The 20,145-nt window shown below is 36.0% G+C and overlaps 1 protein-coding gene across 7 annotated transcripts in view; it reads left to right on the top strand.

The window, feature by feature from the left end:
- Positions 1–20,145, top strand: part of LOC115220382 (anoctamin-4) — a 120,399-nt gene that overhangs the window by 40,165 nt on the left and 60,089 nt on the right. For 5 of the 7 annotated variants that reach the window (XM_036510165.1, XM_036510161.1, XM_036510160.1 and 2 more), the window contains exons 4-7: positions 709–861; positions 1,511–1,606; positions 2,419–2,460; positions 16,743–16,778. In XM_036510165.1, the coding sequence (XP_036366058.1) occupies positions 709–861; positions 1,511–1,606; positions 2,419–2,460; positions 16,743–16,778 (327 nt within the window). The remainder of the gene's footprint in view (positions 1–708; positions 862–1,510; positions 1,607–2,418; positions 2,461–16,742; positions 16,779–20,145) is intronic. The other 2 variants (XM_036510163.1, XM_036510162.1) reach the window with 1 other exon arrangement.

The following is a 20,145-nucleotide window of genomic DNA, read 5'->3' as shown; positions in this document are numbered from 1 at the left end:
AGTGTCAAAGAACGTATGTGAAATGCATACTCAAACGTATATATTACCTCCACATTAGCGAAGGCAGAGGTATTGCTTTCAGTCGCAAGAACTGCTGGATGGATTTGGATGAAATTTTCAGGGATGTTTGGCCTCGTGACTGGCACAAACAGATTAATTTTTGGTATCGATCCAGTTTTGGACAAGGATTCTGGATTATTTTTCCTGTTTTTTTTTGCTTAACCCTTTTGTTACCAACCCAACTGAAACTGGCTCTGGCTCTGAGGTACAAATGTCTTGTTTTCATAAATTTTGAATTAAAATCTTCCACCAAGTCTTAGTCACAATTTATGTTCCTAACACTAGCTTAATGATAATTAAGTTATTTTACTAAATTCTTTGTTATATTTAATATTAATTGAAAGAAAAACAGAGCATCTCAAAATAAATACAGTAATGAAAGGATTAAGTTTTGAGAGCAGTCAGGTTAATTTTTAGTATTCTCGTTTGTGAGAGCAGTCGAGTTTATTTCAGATATTTTCATTTTAAAAATCATCTCTGGCTAATCATTGCTAGGATGTTGGTGTTGCCTTGGCAGAGGTTTGCGCTCTTGTTAATATTTATTTTCCTTTTATGTTTCAAAGTGATTCTGATAACCATTTCAAGAACATTTTAAGCAAATCCATGCAGCATTCAAAGTTTTTATATTTTGTTTCTTTTGTTATTTAGGGAAGGAAATTATATTTTGAAGATGGAGTGCGACGGATCGATTATATCATTGCATGGAATAAACATAGTAAGAAGATGACAGAATCACAGAATGCTCGCTCGACTTTTCACGATAACTTGAAGAAAGAGTTCCTAGAACTTGAAGTTGATACCGTAAGTTATGTCTTGTTAAATACTACAGGCACTATCACTACCATCACCACCACTACCGACACCAACACCATTATCACCATCATCATCACCACCATCATCACCAACAGTCACCAATAGTCATCACCACCATTATCAACACTGTCATAACCACCATCACCGACACTACCATCATCACCATCACTATCATGAACATCACCACAACTCTCACCAACATGCTCACCATCACCAGCACCACCATCATCACCATCACTATCACAACCATCACCACCACTCTCTCCATCACCACCTCTCACCATCATCACCACTTTCACCACCACCACTCTTACCACTGCTATCACCATCACCACCGCTCTCACCGTCACCACCACTCTCACCATTACTGCCACTCTCACTATTACTATCACCTTCACCACCACTCCCACCACCACTATCACCATCAGTGGAATTTGAACTCAGAATGTAAGGACAGACAAAACATTCTGAGTTCAAGTTCTGCCAAGGTCAACTTTACCTTTCATCCTTTCAGGGTTGATAAAAAAAATAAGTACCAGTTGAACTCTGGGGTTGATGTATTATATTATAATTATAATAAGACTCATTTCAGACATTCAGACATTTAATTTAAATCCTGTTTTTCTTACTGTTTCAGAGTGATTCCGAAATCCATTTTATGAAAATCCATGCACCATTCAAAGTTTTATGTCGTTATGCAGAACTACTTAAACTGAAAGTTCCAATGAAAGAAGTAAATATAATAATTTTATTGTCAATATTTTCAATGTAACAAGGCTGCAAGCTGGCAGAAATGTTAGCATACTGGGCGAAATGCTTAGCGATATTTCATCTGTCTTTACATTCTGAGTTCAAATTCTGCTGAGATCAACTTTGCCTTTCATCCTTTCAGGGTCGATAAATTAAGACCCAGTTGCATACTGGGGTTGATCTAATCAACTGGCCCCCTCCCCCAAAATTTTGAGCCTTGTGCCTAGAGTAGAAAAGAATATTTTTAAGGTGGCAAGATGGCAGAAACATTAGCACACTGGGCAAAATGCTTAGCGGTATTTTGTCTGTTGCTACATTTCGAGTTCAAATTCCACCAAAGTCGACTTTGCCTTTCATCCTTTCAGAGTCGATAAATTAAGACCCAGTTGCATACTGGGTTCAATCTAATCAACTGGCCCCCCTCGCACTTTCTATGGTCATTCAAAACCGTCCAAGGGTGGTCGTGCACATCTTTACATTTCCCCAGTCACAAGCAACGCCATTAAAAAAATCGATAGAAGTGACTTTTTTGTGAATTTTCTATCCAAAACCCAATCAAAATGCCCAAAACTTGATACGCCAATTGAATGCCAGCTAGCTGTATGTGATTGGTCTGAGATTTGGACAGTACTCGCGTGTATGTGCGCACGCACGCAGCTGTATATGCATGCACTAGCATTATGACCCGGCGTTGCCAGGTCATAGTGCTAGTCTTATATATTGATAGTCATTAACCATTGAGATGTATTTCAAAAGTCATTTATTAAATTATTTCTGTTTCTTTTTAATTTTTAGACTCCTGAACTGCTACATTTTGCTAAACAGTATGATGAGCAGGTAATAACTTCATCGTCTATCTCTTCTTTATTTGTACTTGTTATTTGATAAAGTTAAAAAAAAAAACATCTTGCTTATTGTAAAAACTTGTTAGACATCTAGCATTGGTGTGTGTGTGTGTGTGTATATAAATAAGGATAAGATCGATATTTAAATACCGATCTTATCAGGTGGCCAGCATGGGAATAAAAACCTTTCAAAGGTAATAATTATTTAAAATTATAATTCAGGGTATCTAAGAGATACCACCACACTTGAAATAGCAGTCAAAACTTGACTCTAAAACCACATTAAATGTTCATTTATTCGGGAGGTTGACAGTTGTCCTGAATGAGGTTGATCTTCAAGTGACCACTCCTAAAGCATGGAAATCACTCATAAACTTGTCGTTTTGCTCATGGCAGTGTCCTTGTAAGCTGTTTGAAGCATGACGGCTGTTTCAGTCGCTGAAATTTAATGTGGTTTTAGAGTCAAGTTTTCACTGTTATTTCAAGTGTGGTGGTATCTCTTAGATACCCTAAATTATAATTTTTGTATATATATATGTATATATTATTTTTAATGTGGAACTCAATGTAGATAATACTATAAAAAGTAGCATATAAATATTGGTATAAAGAACGAGTTCCTCCATTAAAAACAACTTATTTCACAATTCTTGCTGTTAAGAACAAAATCTAAAATAGATGAACAAATTTGAGGGATTGCTTTGGTCATGTGGTAAAACATCTGTCATATCAGCCAATGATATGAATTCATATGTTCACGTCCCATTGATAGCTTTCAACTTTTTTTTTTTCCATCGGAAGAGCTTTTTAACTCAATATTTAAAGATTACTGTTTATAGTTTTATCTACTTTGAGTTTCACCATTGAAAACAACTTATTTCATGTTGCTTGAAGTTTCTCAATTCTTATGTTATAAACAACAAATATATTTTATCAACTACATATATTCAATGTATGTGTTTTGTTTGTTCGGCATAGGGAACCGGGAAACAAACAAAATATATACACTGAATATGAGCAATTGATATTGTTTACAACATGAGTGCTGGTTTTAATTCAATTTGCTACCAAAATATATACACGTATATTTATTATTATTATTATTATTATTATTATTATCATTATTATTATTATTATTATTATTATCATTATTATTATTATTATTATTATCATTATTATTATTATTATTATTATTATTATTATACAAGAGAGTAAAAAGAAAGAAAATAGAAAGCCTCTGACAATGCAGAAAGTTTTATAAAACTTTTATACTTCAAGCACAAGGCCCATCTTCAAAAGAAAAATGGCCTGGGAAATATCCAATTATACAGGTGCTATTAACTGGACATTTCTCAGACTGTTTCTCTTCTGAAGATGGGCCTTTATGCCTGAAATAAAAAAAGTTTTATGAAACTCAAAACTTTCTGCATTGTCAGAAATCTTCTATTTTCTCTCTTTTTACCCTCTTTTATATTACAATGCTTCAAGCGAACTACAGTGCTCATATTATTATTATAATTTTATATATCGGCATGGGTTAGACTATTGAAGCAGCAATGTACCTCAGAATGGTACCATATATATATATAATGAGGATATAATTGTAAGCAAGAAGAAGAAAAGGAAGTTCATAATACTGAGAGTAGAGTGATGTAATTGATTGGAAGCCTGAAACGTCATATATGGTTACCATGGCTTTCTTGTTGCTGATCTAAAGATGATTATGGATAAAAAAAATAGGGCATGAAATTTGGTATACAGTGAGCATACAGTAAAAAAGTTTGAACGCTGATTGGTGGATATCGAATGAGAAAGTGATGTAATTGGTTAATAATGTAACCATCATTTCAAAAACGCAGAGATAATCTAATACTTAACGAGATAAAAATAAGAATGAACTTTACAATCAATATTGCAGGCATAAGACTATATATATGTGTGTGTGTATATCTGTATGTTAGTTTGTGTGTGAAAAATATATGTATGTTGTCAACTGTATGTGTTAATAAGTGTCTTTAAAAATGGAAATGTTTAAAAAAATGATATTCCAGTTTCTGTAAATTAACTGATTTAATCAACTATTTAGAAGTACATTACTGCTTCAATCAGCCATTTGGCAGTTCATAATTATAAAGAACTTCAAAGAATGCCTGCAGTAATCTAACATTTCTGAACGTTCATTTGATATGTTGTCATCTTTAAATGGTATCACTAATTTTTGTGCTTAAACAAAGCTTGCAACAGAAAATATGTATGTGTACATATGGAATGGCATGACTAAACATCAAACATTAAACTTAAAAGAAAATTAGATAAATGAGAGGAGAAAAGAAGGAAGAAAGCAGAAGAGCATTGCTCGTTTATTTGTTCATCTGGGTCTAAGAAGACCTATTCTAGTAGAGAAGTATTTGTTACAGATTGTACACTGATGTTTGCTTAGACCAGGATTGTTACAATGTATATTGTGAGCTTCCCTTTTGGTTTCCACTATAGATATTCATAAATATTCAAAAGCCATTATCCATATGTATGAATATATATATATACGTGAATGTGTATGTGTGTATAAAAGTAAAGAAAATCATGGGAAATATGTGTGTGCGTGTGTGTGTTTGCATATATATATATATATATATATATATATATGAAATGTGTGTGTATAATATATATACACACACACATACATGCATACACACACACATACATACACACACACATATTTCATTCCATATTGGCTGCCTCTGATGAATGTAAGGTTACATAATCAAATTGATACCTAACACTTTGTTGAATCCCTAGTATGAAACTGATTAGTAAGATCAGTTGTAATGGATATATGATACTGTGCATTGCAAACTATATATATATATATATATATAATATATATATATATTTATATATAGAGGGCATTATTATACAAAGATGCCACACGCTAAGAGGGACAAAAAGTCATTTCTACCAAAAATTTTACTAATCCCACCGAATGCAATCTTTCAAAGCAAGACATTTAAAAAATATAGACTTGTATCACCTGTGATTTCGTACTTACTCACTCTTCAGCAAGCCTGGACGTATCATAAATAAACGGTCCTGTCTCGTCGAAGCCAAGCAGCTAACTGCTCAACGTCAACGAAGCACATGGGGAGTTTACATATATTACATCCGGTAAATGGCAGGCTTCTTCGAATTGCATTTCGGATAGGAAAAGTTTTTTTGGAATAAAATTATTTAGCAATTAAGGACAACTTCTTAATAAGGAATCTTAATAAGAAATTATCAGGTAGTTGAAAGATTGCATTCGGTGGGATTAGTAAAATTTTTGGTAGAAATGACTTTTTGTCCCTCTTAGCGTGTGGCATCTTTGTATAATAATGCCCTCTATATATAAATTAATATGTTCAATAAGAAAGAATTATTTTCGAAATTTTTCTCTTATGAGGTTTTTCACGCTATCTACCTGATAATTTCTTATTAAGATTCCTTATTAAGAAGTTGTCCTTAATTGCAAAATATATATATATATATATATAGTCTTTTACCTGTTTCTGCCTATTGGCTGTTGCTCTGCTGGAGCATCACCATTACTTTTAATTTATTTCATTTCCACAACCTTTTGTCTGTGCTTAATTTTTGGTGAATGAGAGAGTTGGTTATCATTGCCCTCATTTGTGTTTCTTGCTATGATGTAAGTTCATCTGCGGTTGATATTGAGTTATCATAAAAGATGTTGAGCTTTTTTTGTTTTTTGAGTATATCCCCATCTATGCTTTGTGGATATCTTAGGTTTTTAAACAAGGTATAGAAAAGTTGTAGGCTTTTGGACACTGAACTATGTTGGGCTTTTACTCTAAATGGAGAGTATGAGACCTTTTGTAATATGCAGTGATGTCCAGTTCAGGAATAGGTATAGCTTTCAATCCCAAAATTTGGTACTATATACTCCAAGATCTTCAGTGTGTGTGTTTGTGTGTATGCATATATGTATACATCATCATCATCATTATCATCATCATTTAACGTCCACTTTCCATGCTAGCATGGGTTAGATGATTTGACTGAGGTCTGGCGAACCAGATGGCTGCACCAGGCTCCAATCTGATCTGGCAGAGTTTCTACAGCTGGATGCCCTTCCTAACGCCAATGCATATCTTGCATGTTTTCACCCCAGGAAGTAGTGCCTCAGTTCTTTCCCCCTCTCCTATCTGATCATCAATTGCATTGAGGTAATCTTTTTGTAACAGTGTTAGATTATCTCAGGTTCCACAATTAGTTTGACACTATGCAGCGACCATAATTGGAAGCAATAATCCAAGTGGCTGAGAACACATGTCTTCTACAAGACCAACAATAATGGTTTCTCTTCTCTTGTTCTGAATGATTTCAGAATCCAGCCAGCCAGTCATCTGTTGGATTGTTATTAGTAATATTCATATAGAATGATGTGTCATTACTTATATATTGATTCCCTGATCATGCATTGATTCTGACTCTGGAATTAGAAACCCATGGATCTGTGTGTTTTGATTGCAATCTGTTTGTGGACTTACACAAGAGGACTTGAAATTTTCCAGCATTGAATGACTTTTGTTGGGGTACTTTTTCAGCTCAGTTCTTGACTGTGTTTAGATCTCACATAGTTCTTGATAGCTTGCAATACTTTCATATCATCAATATTGCTGGTGAAAATGGTTGTCTTTTTGACTGAGGAAGTGTCTGAAAGAGCCACCTCAAACAGCAGTGTCCCATTTCACTTCCCCGGGGGACTACAATTTAGAATTAATGTCTTGACAACGCTGGCATGGATGGAGAATGCTACAATAAAATCAGTATTTGACAGACAAATTTCACTGGAATCACTTCCATTTGAAGAGAGCTTTATAAACCATGAAATTTAAAGTATTGGGGAAAATGGTATAATTCATTTACTATACTTTGGTGAATACTTGTGTGTGTCATTATCTTCCTCATTGTCATCAATTGGTGTCCTTTTTCATGCAGACATGAGTTGGATGGTTTGACAGGATCCAATGGGCCCAAGGACTGTATAGTGCTCCAGTGTCTACTTTGAAATGGTTTCTACTGTTGGATAGCCTTCCATATGCCAACCACTTTACAGCATTACTGGGTGCTTTTTTCATGCCACCAGCAGTAGTGAGGTTGCCATGCAGTACATTTGAAACCCAGGGGAATTTAGAGGTCAGCTTCATGCTAGGGGATGAAAAGTTTTACACACACGTGTGTGTGTGTATGTATATATATATATACACTCATTACTCTTTTACTTGTTTCAGTCATTTGACTGCAGCCATGCTGAAGCACTGCCTTTAGTCGAGCAAATCGACCCCAGGACTTATTCTTTGTAAGTCTAGTACTTATTCTATCGGTCACTTTTGCCGAACTGCTAAGTTACAGGGACGTAAACACAGGCACACAAACACACACACACACGTATATATATACATATACATATATATGACAGGCTTCTTTCAGTTTCCGTCTACCAAATCCACTCGCAAGGCTTTGGTCGGCCTGAAGCTATAGTAGAAGACACTTGCCCAAGGTGTCACACAGTGGCACTTAACCCGGAACCATGTGGTTGGTAAGCAAGCTACTTACCACACAGCCACTCATATATATATATATATATATATATATATATATATATATATATACAAGCACAATGTGTGTGCATGTGTTTATTTTATGCTACATAACCATAAATACTCAGTGCATTGGAACACTGCGGACTCTGATAGATAGTTATTCATGTGTAAGTGAAACAGGAATATCATTACTGTTTCATTCATTTGATGAGAAATAATGATTAGTAATGAAATGAAGTGCTTTTTCAAGTGACCCTGTGATCATTCATTGAAATTTGAGAGAAAGAATTTGGGTATTTGTCTGCAAGTGAAAATTAGTTGGCTTCTTTTGTTTAAGATTGCAGATGGCTGATGTTATTCTGTAAGTCAGAAATTGCAGATAAGGTACATTTGTACCTTAACTAGTATTGTTCATGTCATATTGGTGTTCTCTGTTTCATTACTTCCAAATATATGTTGAAAGTTGTATGGTTTTGATGACAGAATGAGGTATTTCACTGAAGCAGCTGAATTTTGAAGGAGGGGTTTGTGAGTCCTGTACAGCTTGTTTATGTAGTATTACAGTACCGTTTTACTTTACTTTTATCTGTTCTTTAGGTTGTAAAGATCTATATTACCGTAATTAAATGTCATCCTTTTACTCTTTGTAATATTTTGGCATTGCTGCTCTACTTATCACTTGACACGTATCATGCAGCTCATTGTTATGTTGTTCTTGTTCAACAACTAAGGAAATTTGTGGTTGCTCAAGATGTATCTTCTGATTTGGGAGAGTAACAACACTAACATTGATGTTATATGGTGGGTTATACCATAAAATATTTCTCTTCATATTTTTAGGATAGTTAGTAGTAATTGTTGGTGACTTCTTCATTCCTTTTTTGAAGAAATACATGTTAGTGCCTCATTGTAGCACACAGTGGCCTTGTTAAGGGGGTGGGGCTTCATTGGAGAAATAGTACATTCGTCCTCTTGCAAATGCTTATATAAGTAAATGCTTGGTAATATTTAGTGGATGGTTAGATTGTGTTTGGATATACAATGGGAGACTATGACATTTTGTAAATACATAATGATCTCCAGATCACTGTGTAATATTTGTGTATGTCCTGGTGAATTGGACAGATTTTAGAAGATCCTAGTTTATGGAACAAAAATAGCCAGTGATAGCATATTGGATATATCTGCATTTCCTTTTCTTTTTGACATCATAGAACACGAAATAACTGATGCAGTGTTGTTCCACAGATTAAAATTTGTAGACTGTTTATGTCAGCATTTACCCTAATATCTTATTAACTATACCAAAATCACTTTTGGAAGGATTAATGAGTCTACTTTTAGGTGAGTTTTTGAAATTGTTTTAGTGGTTTTTCAGTTGGCTTAAGTTTCTTTTCTCTTTATTTTCTTGGTGTGTCATTTAAGTTTTTCATGGATTTTATGCTTTGTGGCTATCTGGCTATTTGTGGTTTCTGCATTGGTTTCACTGTAAATGTCACCCTTGTATTGTTTTTCATAGAAATTTGATATGCCATTGTGTACACTGCAAATATGAACAGATGTTTAGAAAATTTGATCATGTTTAAATCTTGGTTTAGTTTATTCATTTAAAAAAAATTATATTTCCTTATTTGGTCTAGTGGTTAGGATGTTACGCTCATAATGATTAGATAATGGGTTTGATTCTCAGACTTGGCAATGCATTGTATCATTAAGCAAGGTACTTCATATCACATTGCTCCAGTACACTTTGTTGAAAATGATTACCAATGGCTCTTAACACTGCTATGGACTGGCAACCTATCCAGTGGGGAATCCTGAGCTTAAATGCTTTGAAAATCTGAAAATAAGCTTTACCCTCATCAGTCTGTGGGTTTGAGGCATGAAGAAATGTTCTTTCATTAAACTTATGAAGTTAGTTTGAAATTTATCTAAGATAATATATAGACTTAACATCTTCATAATTTTAATCTAGAACCATTTTTTTCTTTTATATTGTTTTCTAATCTTTGTTCAAGTAGAAACAAATCATCTATTGCACATGTTTTATCATGCATTTTTGTACCCTCAATGAGTATTTTAAGTAGACATTCCCTGAAAGGAATTAAAATGTGTTTCATTGAGTGATTTCCTTGACTTAAGCCCTTCACCTGCTATGGAGCGTAGACCATTGACAACTTTTCTTCACTGTTCTTAACTTCGGGCCATCAAATGTGGATGTCATCTCCTAGGTCTTGTTGTTTTGAATTATCATCAATCCTTTTTTAGCTTTGCCCTTTTCTAGGTAAGGGTGTTGACCCTATGCAAACCCATTTTCACCTCTACCATATTAGTCTGACCCCTTTCCTCCAGCAGTGGGGGCCCTACCAAGAGCTTGCTATCACTGGCATATCTCTCAGGGTTATTAAGATACACAAGCCACTACACCACAAGAACTAGAACCTTTGGTGGGCCACATTAAGTAGTCTGTCTATTCTTTTAATTGTTTGCATTCCATATTCATGTAATAATGTCTATGTATATTCACAACTTCTGGTCATTATGGTATATATTGTTTGTTTATCTTGTTTTGTGAAGGCGCATGGCTCACTGGTTAGCATTGGGCTCACAATCATGAGGTAGTGAGTTCGATTTCCAGATCAGGCTGTGTTGTGATCTTGAGCAAGATACTTTATTTCACTTGTATCAAGCTGTATTAGCCTTTGCCTCTTCCCTTTGGACAACATCAGTGGTGTGGAGTGGGGTGGTTGGTATGCACGAGTGACTGCTGGTCTTCCATAAAGAACCTTACCCACATTTGTGCCTCAGAGGGTAAGTTTGTAGATGCAATCCCGTGTTTATTCATGACCAAAGGAGGTCTTTACTGTTATTTTGTAATAGAAAGACATGAAAAGTGTTCAATATAACCTTATATTAAAAATATGTAGAGTTTTTATATATATTGGTGTTAGGAAGGGCATCCAGCTCTAGAAACTCTGCCAGATCAAGATTGGAGCCTGGTGCAACCATCTGGTTCGCCAGTCCTCAGTCACATCGTCCAACCCATGCTAGCATGGAAGGCGGATGTTAAACGATGATGATTATGATGGAGTAGACGAAACAGGGACAACTGAAGAAGGGGAATATTCCTTGTGTTGTATATCTTGTACTCTGTTTTTTCGTTGTTTGAAAAATAGTTCGTTTCCATGTTTTTGTTTTTATGTTTTCGTTTCTCATTGTGTTTACCATTTTTTTTTATGTCCTGTACCCATATATGCATGTATATATACATATAGATGTAGGTATGTACATATATGTATGTATATATGCATATACTCTTTTACTTGTTTCAGTCATTTGACTGTGGCCATGCTGGAGCACCACCTTTTTAGTCGAGCAAATCGACCCCAGGACTTATTCTTTGTAAGCCTAGTACTTATTCTATCGGTCTCTGTTGCCGAACCGCTAAGTTACGGGGTTGTAAACACACCACCATCGGTTGTCAAGCGATGCTGGGGGGACAAACACAGACACACAAACATACACATACATATATATATATACATATATATATATGACGGGCTTCTTTCAGTTTCCATCTACCAAATCCATTCACAAGGCTTTGGTCGGCCCAAGGCTATAGTAGAAGACATTTGCCCAAGGTGCCATGCAGTGGGAATGAATTCGGAACCATGTGGTTCATAAGCAAGCTACTTACCACACAGCCACTCCTATGCCTATATATTTATATATTTTTTATATTATTATTATTATATATATATATATATATAGGCGCAGGAGTGGCTGTGTGGTAAGTAGCTTGCTAACCAACCACATGGTTCCGGGTTCAGTCCCACTGCGTGGCATCTTGGGCAAGTGTCTTCTGCTATAGCCTCGGGCCGACCAATGCCTTGTGAGTGGATTTGGTAGACAGAAACTGAAAGAAGCCTGTCGTATATATGTATATATATATATATATGTATGTGTGTGTATGTGTTTGTGTGTTTGTCCCCCTAGCATTGCTTGACAACCGATGCTGGTGTGTTTACGTCCCCGTCACTTAGCGGTTCGGCAAAAGAGACCGATAGAATAAGTACTGGGCTTACAAAGAATAAGTCCCAGGGTTGATTTGGTCGACTAAAGGCGGTGCTCCAGCATGGCCGCAGTCAAATGACTGAAACAAGTAAAAGAGTATAATCATCATTTAATGTTCACTTTTCTATGATGCCTGCATAGAATTTGTTGAGGCAGATTTTTCTATGACTGGAGCCCTTGCTGTCACCAACCCTCACCTGTTTCTAAGCAATGTAATATTTTGCCATGGCCAGGCATGTTTTTCACAGAAGATTGGAAATGAACAATCTTCTTTTTATGGTGATGATGTTCATTTATAACCATCAAAGGATCTCTAGTCAAGGATACATGCAAATACACACACACACACACACACACACATATATGAGGGGCTTCTTTCAATTCCCATCTACCACATTCACTCGCACACCTTTGGGTTGAGCCAAATCTACAATAGAAGACACTTGCCCAAGGTGCCATGCAGTGGGACTGAACCCAAGACTACATGGTTAAGAAGCATGCTTCCACATTTGGGCCTATATATATATATATATATATATATATATAAATAAATAAATAAAAGTATGGTTGTGTGGTAAGATACTTGCTTCCCTATCACATAGTTCCAGGTTCAGTCCCACTATGTGGCACCTTGGGCAAGTGTCTTCTACTATAACCTTGGGCTGACCAAAGCTTTGCAAGTAGGTTTGGTAGATGGATGGAAACTGAAAGAAGCCCATCATGTGTGTGTGTGTACATGTATCTATGCGTGTATGTGTGTTTACATCCCTGTAACTTAGTGTTTTGGTAAAATAGGCCAATAGAATAAGTACTATGCTTAAAATATGATAAGTCCTGGGATTGATTTGTTCAACTAAAATCCTTCAAGGTGGTGCTCCAGCATGGCTGCATTCAAATGACTGGGACTAGTAGAAAAGAATAAAACAAAGAATATATATATATATAAGAGTGACTTTGTGGTAAGAAACTTGCTTTTTTCTCTTTCTTGCTCAGTCTGATAGTTACTCCATTGGTCTCTTTTGCTGAAGGTAGGAGAGTCATCCAGTCACAAAACTCTGCCTCAGAAAATCCAACCAATGCTTACCAGCATGGGAAAAGTGATGGTGGTATTGATGATGATGGGTGAGGTGATTGTGGTGGTGATGATTATGAGGACAGGTAGAGGTGATGATGATGATGATGATGATGATGGTTGCACTGGTGGTGCTACTACTGCCACCACTGCTGCAGTTGCTACCACCATCAATTGTTCGTCATCATCATCTCTGCTCTATTTTAAAAATACATCACTGCAGGAGGAAATGATACCAAAGTCCAGTCTTTTACACTAACCAGTACTATAGATATTTAGAGTGATACCATGATGCCATATATGGTCAGAAATATATATATATAACAACTTTCTTGTGCTATAAGTTTTAAGCCCCTCCTCCCCACCGATACTCTTCCTCCACTCCTCTGTAAATTGCCATATTATGTTAAACATAATACATCTGATATTTTTATATATTTATGGTTGGCAGATGATTGAATTCAGTCTTTCTGTTTATAGTATTCATATGTTGTATGTGTAAGTGCATGTGTGCTCTATAATTAGTTTCTTTTTTTTTTATTTTTTACATGTTTTTCTTTATCTCTGTTATTTTTCCAATTCTCAATGAATCTTTCGAAAGGTTTCTATATTGCAATTCTTTTACTACTCTTCTCTATAGTTTGTTGATTCCCCCCTCCCCCCATATAGATCTTTCATTGATTTTATTACTATGTTGTCTAGAAATCTATAATTTTCACCATTTCTTTTATATCGTTTTTCATTAAATAGCCTCTGCAGTATGGGTAACCAAGTCAATTGGTTATTGAGTGACCTACAGAGAGATCAATGGTTCCCTTCCTATTATTGGCACTGTATTGTGCCAGAGGCCAAGAAACTGAAATTACACTAGGCAATTCCTTATAGCTCAATTTAAGTATTACAACATAGTGATGAGGGTGGTGATGGTGAAGGGTGTTGGTGTTTAGCCCCAGGTCAATTATGACTGAGGAGACCTACGGTTAAAGACATTCTGGTCATGATCTTCCCATTTTATTTTAAGACTAGGATGTGATTTGAAGGAAATTTTGCTGATATTTCTACCACATGGAGACTCTTCTTAATGAATGCCTTGCAGGATGGTTATTGGCATTTAACCTGAAACCAGCCTTGATCAAGCAGACATATGATCAGGGCTATCCCAGCCTTGACCATTCAGATTTTTTAAGAGTGTCTAAAACTTTAATAAGTAAGCACTATAGTTTTATGTCAAGCTCAGACTGAAGTTGGGCTTGTGACATCGGGACTATTATCAGGCACCAAGATGGGTAAAGCACTCAGTGGAATGTCCACATCAATAGTTGAGGTTGGTGGAATGTGTAAGCACCGACAGCCAATGAACAAGCTTAAGCATCAATGAGGACAGTCTGAATAAACTCTTCTAATACACTTTCAGATTGGGTGGTGGCGGCAGCTGTTGGTGGTGGTGTGGCACAGAATAATCCAAAATAAACTTTATAGACATGGCAGTGCCCTTATTCTGGCCTGTTTGAGACACATGTAGAGCAGTGGCTCTCAACCAAGGTCTATATAGCCATTGGCAGTCAGCCTAAGATTTTGTTGTTAAAATTTATGTGCAGTAAAATTGGTTGTGCTTCTGCATAACACAAAATATTACAAAAGTTTTTTAATACAATTCCTGATATTCAATTATAAAAATGCAATAGGAATTTATTTCAACACCAAATGGCTTTGGGGGTCCAGTAGAGTGAAATAGGAATCAAAGGGGTCTATAGATAAAAAAAAAAAATAGTTGAGAACCACTGAGCAATAAAATTTCCTGTGTCCACTTGTTCAGTATCCAAACTTTACTAAGTTGTAGGGTTACCTGTTATTATGAATAGTACAAATCTAGCTGCCTGCTGAGTTTTAGGCTTTTTGCAGTCTGGTAGCTAGAACAAAAGGGATTAGTGTAGTTGGTGAACAAAATTGCAGGGTCTAAGGACAAACATTTTCCTATCAGAGTAAACATGTTACCAACTTTTTTCAATGTCCTTTTGAAAAGATGAGTGAAAGCAGAGAGTGAAGTGCTGCCCTCCAGTAAAATTGGTGAAAAGTGGTTGAAAGTGGCAAGCATAGTATTCCTGCTGATTCCTATCTCAAATTTCATATGTAATTTCCTAACAAGGAGAAAACTTTAGTGTTGAAGAACATTTAAATATTCATGGGGTGCCATGCTTTGTTCTGAGTGTATGCTCCACTTTCAAGATATATATACATTATATATTTTATGTTTTTTTTCCTTTTGATGCATGTGTTTATTCGTTTTTTTATTTGTTTCACTCTACATAAAACTCCCACTGTTTTTGCAACCTGTCTTTGTAATGTCTCCCATTCATCATCTTTGTGGCAAATAAAGAACCAGTAATTATTGGTAGGGTTCTTAGAGCATCAGACAAAATGCTTTGTGAGATTTCTTCCAACTCATCATGTTCTAACTTCTAAATTCTGCCAGGGATAACTGTCCATTTCATCCCTCCAGGGTCAGTAATATAAAATACCAGTCAGATACTGGGGTTGATGTAACTGACTTGCCCCTTCCTCTCAAATTATCAGCTATGTGCTTGAATTACTCTTTTACTTGTTTCAGTCATTTGACTGTGGCCATGCTGGAGCACCGCCTTTAGTTGAGCACATCGACCCCAGGACTTATTCTTTGTAAGCCTATTATTATTATTATATTATTATTATTATTATTATTATTATTATTATTATTATTATTAATTATAATAATAATAATAATAATAATAATAGGCAGTGAAGACTGAGTTGGCAGAATCATTAGCATGCTAGACAAAATGCTTTGCAGCATTTCATCCATTTCTACATTCTGAGTTCAAATTCTGCTGGTGGTCAACTTTGCCTTACATTCTTTCGGAGTTGATAAAATAAGCACCAGTTGAACACTGGGGTTGATCTCATCAACTAACCCCATCCTCCCAAATTTCAGGCCTTGTGCCTATACTAGAAAAGATTATTATGGGCATTGATCAGCAGAATTCGTAGAGCATCAGACAAAATGCCTTTGGTATTAAGTTACACTATTTTACATCTTGAGTTCAAATCACTCTGAGATCAACTTTGCCTTCCATCCTTTTTGGATTGATAAAATTAAGTACTAGTCAGGTGCTAGGGTTGATTTAAGCCTTCAGCATTCAGATTACTCTGTCAAATGTAATACTTATTTACATCAATTAAAATTAATCTTGCATTATCTCATTGCTTTGCTATTTCAATGATGTGGTTACTTATTTTCAGAATAATTTTTATAGGGTAAATGTTTGAGGTTGGATCTAGGCGATCTGAACATAATATAGTTAGAACATTTGAGCTGGATATGGGCAGTTTAATGTTAAAGGATTAATAATTTAATCCCTGTCTTCAAATTTCTGACATGTACCTATCTAAAAATTCAGTCATGTTGTTTTTCCCATCATTCCTCATTGTTCAGACATTTCATCCAAATGTTTATATTCAGTTCAATAACAAAAGGTTGCTTTTATGTAGGTGTTTTATCTGGATACAGATGGAACAGAGCAAGTGGTATGCAAATTATTTTCATGAAAGTTTGTTTTGCTTTTTTGTTGTTTTAGAAGACAACTGAAGTGTTTTTTTTTTACATTTTGAGACTTTTTATCCTTTTATTTTGCATGTAGGCTAAGGTGAGTGTGTTCTGAATGACGTTAATAAATACATTTTTTAAAAAGATATTTACTACTAACCACTATTAATTATTATTGTAATTATTATTATCAGAAATCATCATCATCATTATCATCATCATTGGCAGAATCATTAGCCCATTGGACAAAATGCTTAGCAGCACTTCTTCCAGCTATTTATATTCTGAGCTCAAATCCTGCTGAAATCAACCTTGCCCTTCATCCTTTCAGGATCAATAAAATAAGGTACTAATCAAGTACTGGGGTTGATGTAATCAATTTACACCCTCCCCCTCCAATGCTGGCAGAATTATTAGTACGCAGGATGAAATGCTTACAGGCATTTCTTCTGGCTTTATGTTCTGAGTTCAGAAACTGCCGCAGTAAATTTTGCCTTTCCTCTTTTCAGAGTCAGTTAACCTTTAGCATGCTTAGGCACATCATGTCACCATACGAGTTTTCTCCCCTATAAATGCAGGTGCACTGTATCACGTTGAGAAGGGAGAAAACTCATACAGCGATGTGATGTGCCTGCAACATGCTAAAGGTTAAAAGAAGTACCAGCTGGGCACTAGGGTTGCTGGCCTTGTGCCAGGATTTGAAATTATTATTATTATTATTATTATTATTATTATTATTACTATTATTATTTAGGCAAAATCCTTATAGCATCATAAAAAAATGTATTTGTTGTAGCTCATTGCATTTTGAGTTCAAAATCTCACCAAGGTCAGCTTCGCCTTTCATCCCTGCATGGTTGATAAAAAGAAAGTTCTTCTCTTTCTTTTCTTCCTTCTTCTAGAGTAGAAATGGTGAAGTGGCAGATTATTTTACACAGCATTTATCTTTGTCCCTCTTAGATCCTGACTAGAAGTCTTACCAAGGTTGACTCAGTCTTTTATCATTCCCAGGGTTGATACATTAAGCACCTGTCAAAGAATGGTGTGGAATGGAGTAGATGATGATTAGAAGGGCCAGTTTAATCAACTCTGACTTCATGTTTTGATGACAGGTGTGGCTATGAGGCATTTTGTCCACTGCCATCTTGGTGCCACTTATTTTGTATTGCTAATTTGATGCTGGTCTACTTGACATCAGACATTTTAATGTTTCTATCATTCTTTTCCTACTCTCTCTCTCTCTCTCTGTATGAACATCTAGTTATCCTTGTATGTATGTATAATGTCTCTCTCTCTCTCTCTCTCTCTCTCTTTCCATCTCTCTCTCTATTTGTATGTATATATTTCTGCACACACATGCATGTGTATGTGTGTTTGCGTCTAGCACCAAAATATATACTGTTGTCAAATTAGGTTGAATTCCCAGCCGGCTGTACCAAATCCTCAGCATCCAAACAGCTGTACCCAGCCATTTCATTCTATTGGCGCTAGGAAGGGCATCCAGCTGTAGAAACCTTGCCAAATCAGATTGGAGACTGCTACAACCCCCCAGCTTATCAGTTTTCAATTAAAAATTCCAGCCCATGCCAGTATGGAAAGCAGATATTAAATGATGATGATGATGATGATGATGATTGCCATTAATAGCATGCATTTTTATTTAGCAGAGTAGTAAATGGAAATTCATTATGGGGCGAGTAATCTTTGGAGGAAGAACTCCTGTCAAGCAGGTGATTCAGCCCGTTAATTCCCAACACTCTAAGAAAGCCAGGCCCAGTTAGGTCATGACGTCTATAAGTGTCCCCCTGCTGTTTTTTCGAAAAGCCACCTTATCAAATGCCCCACTCATGACCCATCTTTGTTCCTGAACACAACAATGCTGCTATGTATGCATTTAATCCCATTCTCTAAAATACTTATAATCTGATAACTTTAATCAATTTAAGGGATTTATTTTTCTTTCATTGGTAAACTCCTGACTTTTCTGCCTCTGCTACAACAGCCTGTACTCCTTGGAACTATCTTGTTGCATATCACCTTCACCAAACTCTACCCAAGCAGTGCATCCATCTCTTCTGTTCTTCTCTCCTGTTTTTTACTGTGTCACATCTCCCCTGTCCTAAGTATTGTAGTGACCATTATGTCCATCCCTTTCACCCCAGAACATCAGTTATTTGGGGCCCCCCACTGTGTATGTTCTTCCTGTAGATGTCAACTAATTACTGTTCAAACTGAACAGAGATTGGTTGAAATCAACATTAATTTTAACCAATATTTTAAGGGCTATAAGGCAGCAGTCTGACAAAATTGTTAGCATGCCAGGTAAAATGCTCAACAGCATTTCATCTATCTTTACGTTCTGAGTTCAGATTCTATCAAGGTCATCTACACCTTTTGTCCTTTCAGGGTCAATAAAGTAAGTATCAGTTAAATTGCTGGTCTTGTGCTAAAATTTGAAATCAATATTTGAGGACCAGTGAATGTCATAAACACAGCTCCTTTCTCCTGAGTAAACCACCAAACCCTCCCTCCCCTCAAAAAAGACATATCTTATCAAATAGACACAACACTTTTTTCTGCTATTATACCATTCATGTTACAATATCATTATCTGTACATGTTACTAATGAGGGAGATATTACACAGTTAGTTGCTGAACCTTCTTGAAATACAATCAGATTTACTTCAAATCACACCCCTATCGAAAGATCACAGAGAGCTATGTAGTCATTGATATATAAAAAGACATGGAGGCATAAATGTAACATATTTAATCAGAGGTACAAGGTGATATTAAACAGTTCCTGGATTGGTTTTGTAGCACACCAACAGATGGCAGCACATGGTTGCGTGCGCAGTGACATCACTGTTTTCACTTTGCAAGTTGTGAAATTTGTGTTTTTGTGATCGTGTGTTTGGTGTAGTCTGTGATTTTGTCATGGACAGGAACAAAGAACCAAATTCTGCGTTAAATTTGGGAAGTCTGCCACAGAGACATTGAGCATGTTTTGGCAAGCTAACAGTGACAAGGTAATGGGTCGTATGCCATATTTCAAGTGGCACGGATTCTTCAAAAGCAGAAGAATATCTCTGAAAGACAATGAATAATCTGGAAGACCTTGCATGAGCATCATCGCCAGAAATGTATTGTGCATTGAGAATTCATCCCCCAGGGCCAGACCTTAAATTGAAAGTTCTACTGTGACATTTTAAAGCGCTTGAAGAAGGACATTCAGAGAAAGCAACCAATCAGTGGAATGCGAAGAATTGGATTCTTCACAATGACAATGTGAGCTTTCCTCACTGAGCTTTCCTCACTGAGCTTTCCTCACTTGTGAGTCACTCATC

This window comes from Octopus sinensis, linkage group LG16 (genome assembly GCF_006345805.1).
Source record: "Octopus sinensis linkage group LG16, ASM634580v1, whole genome shotgun sequence".
Classification (NCBI taxonomy): domain Eukaryota; kingdom Metazoa; phylum Mollusca; class Cephalopoda; order Octopoda; family Octopodidae; genus Octopus; species Octopus sinensis.
The sequence above is the reverse complement of the archived record's forward strand: the minus strand, read 5'-3'. Positions and strand labels throughout refer to the sequence as shown.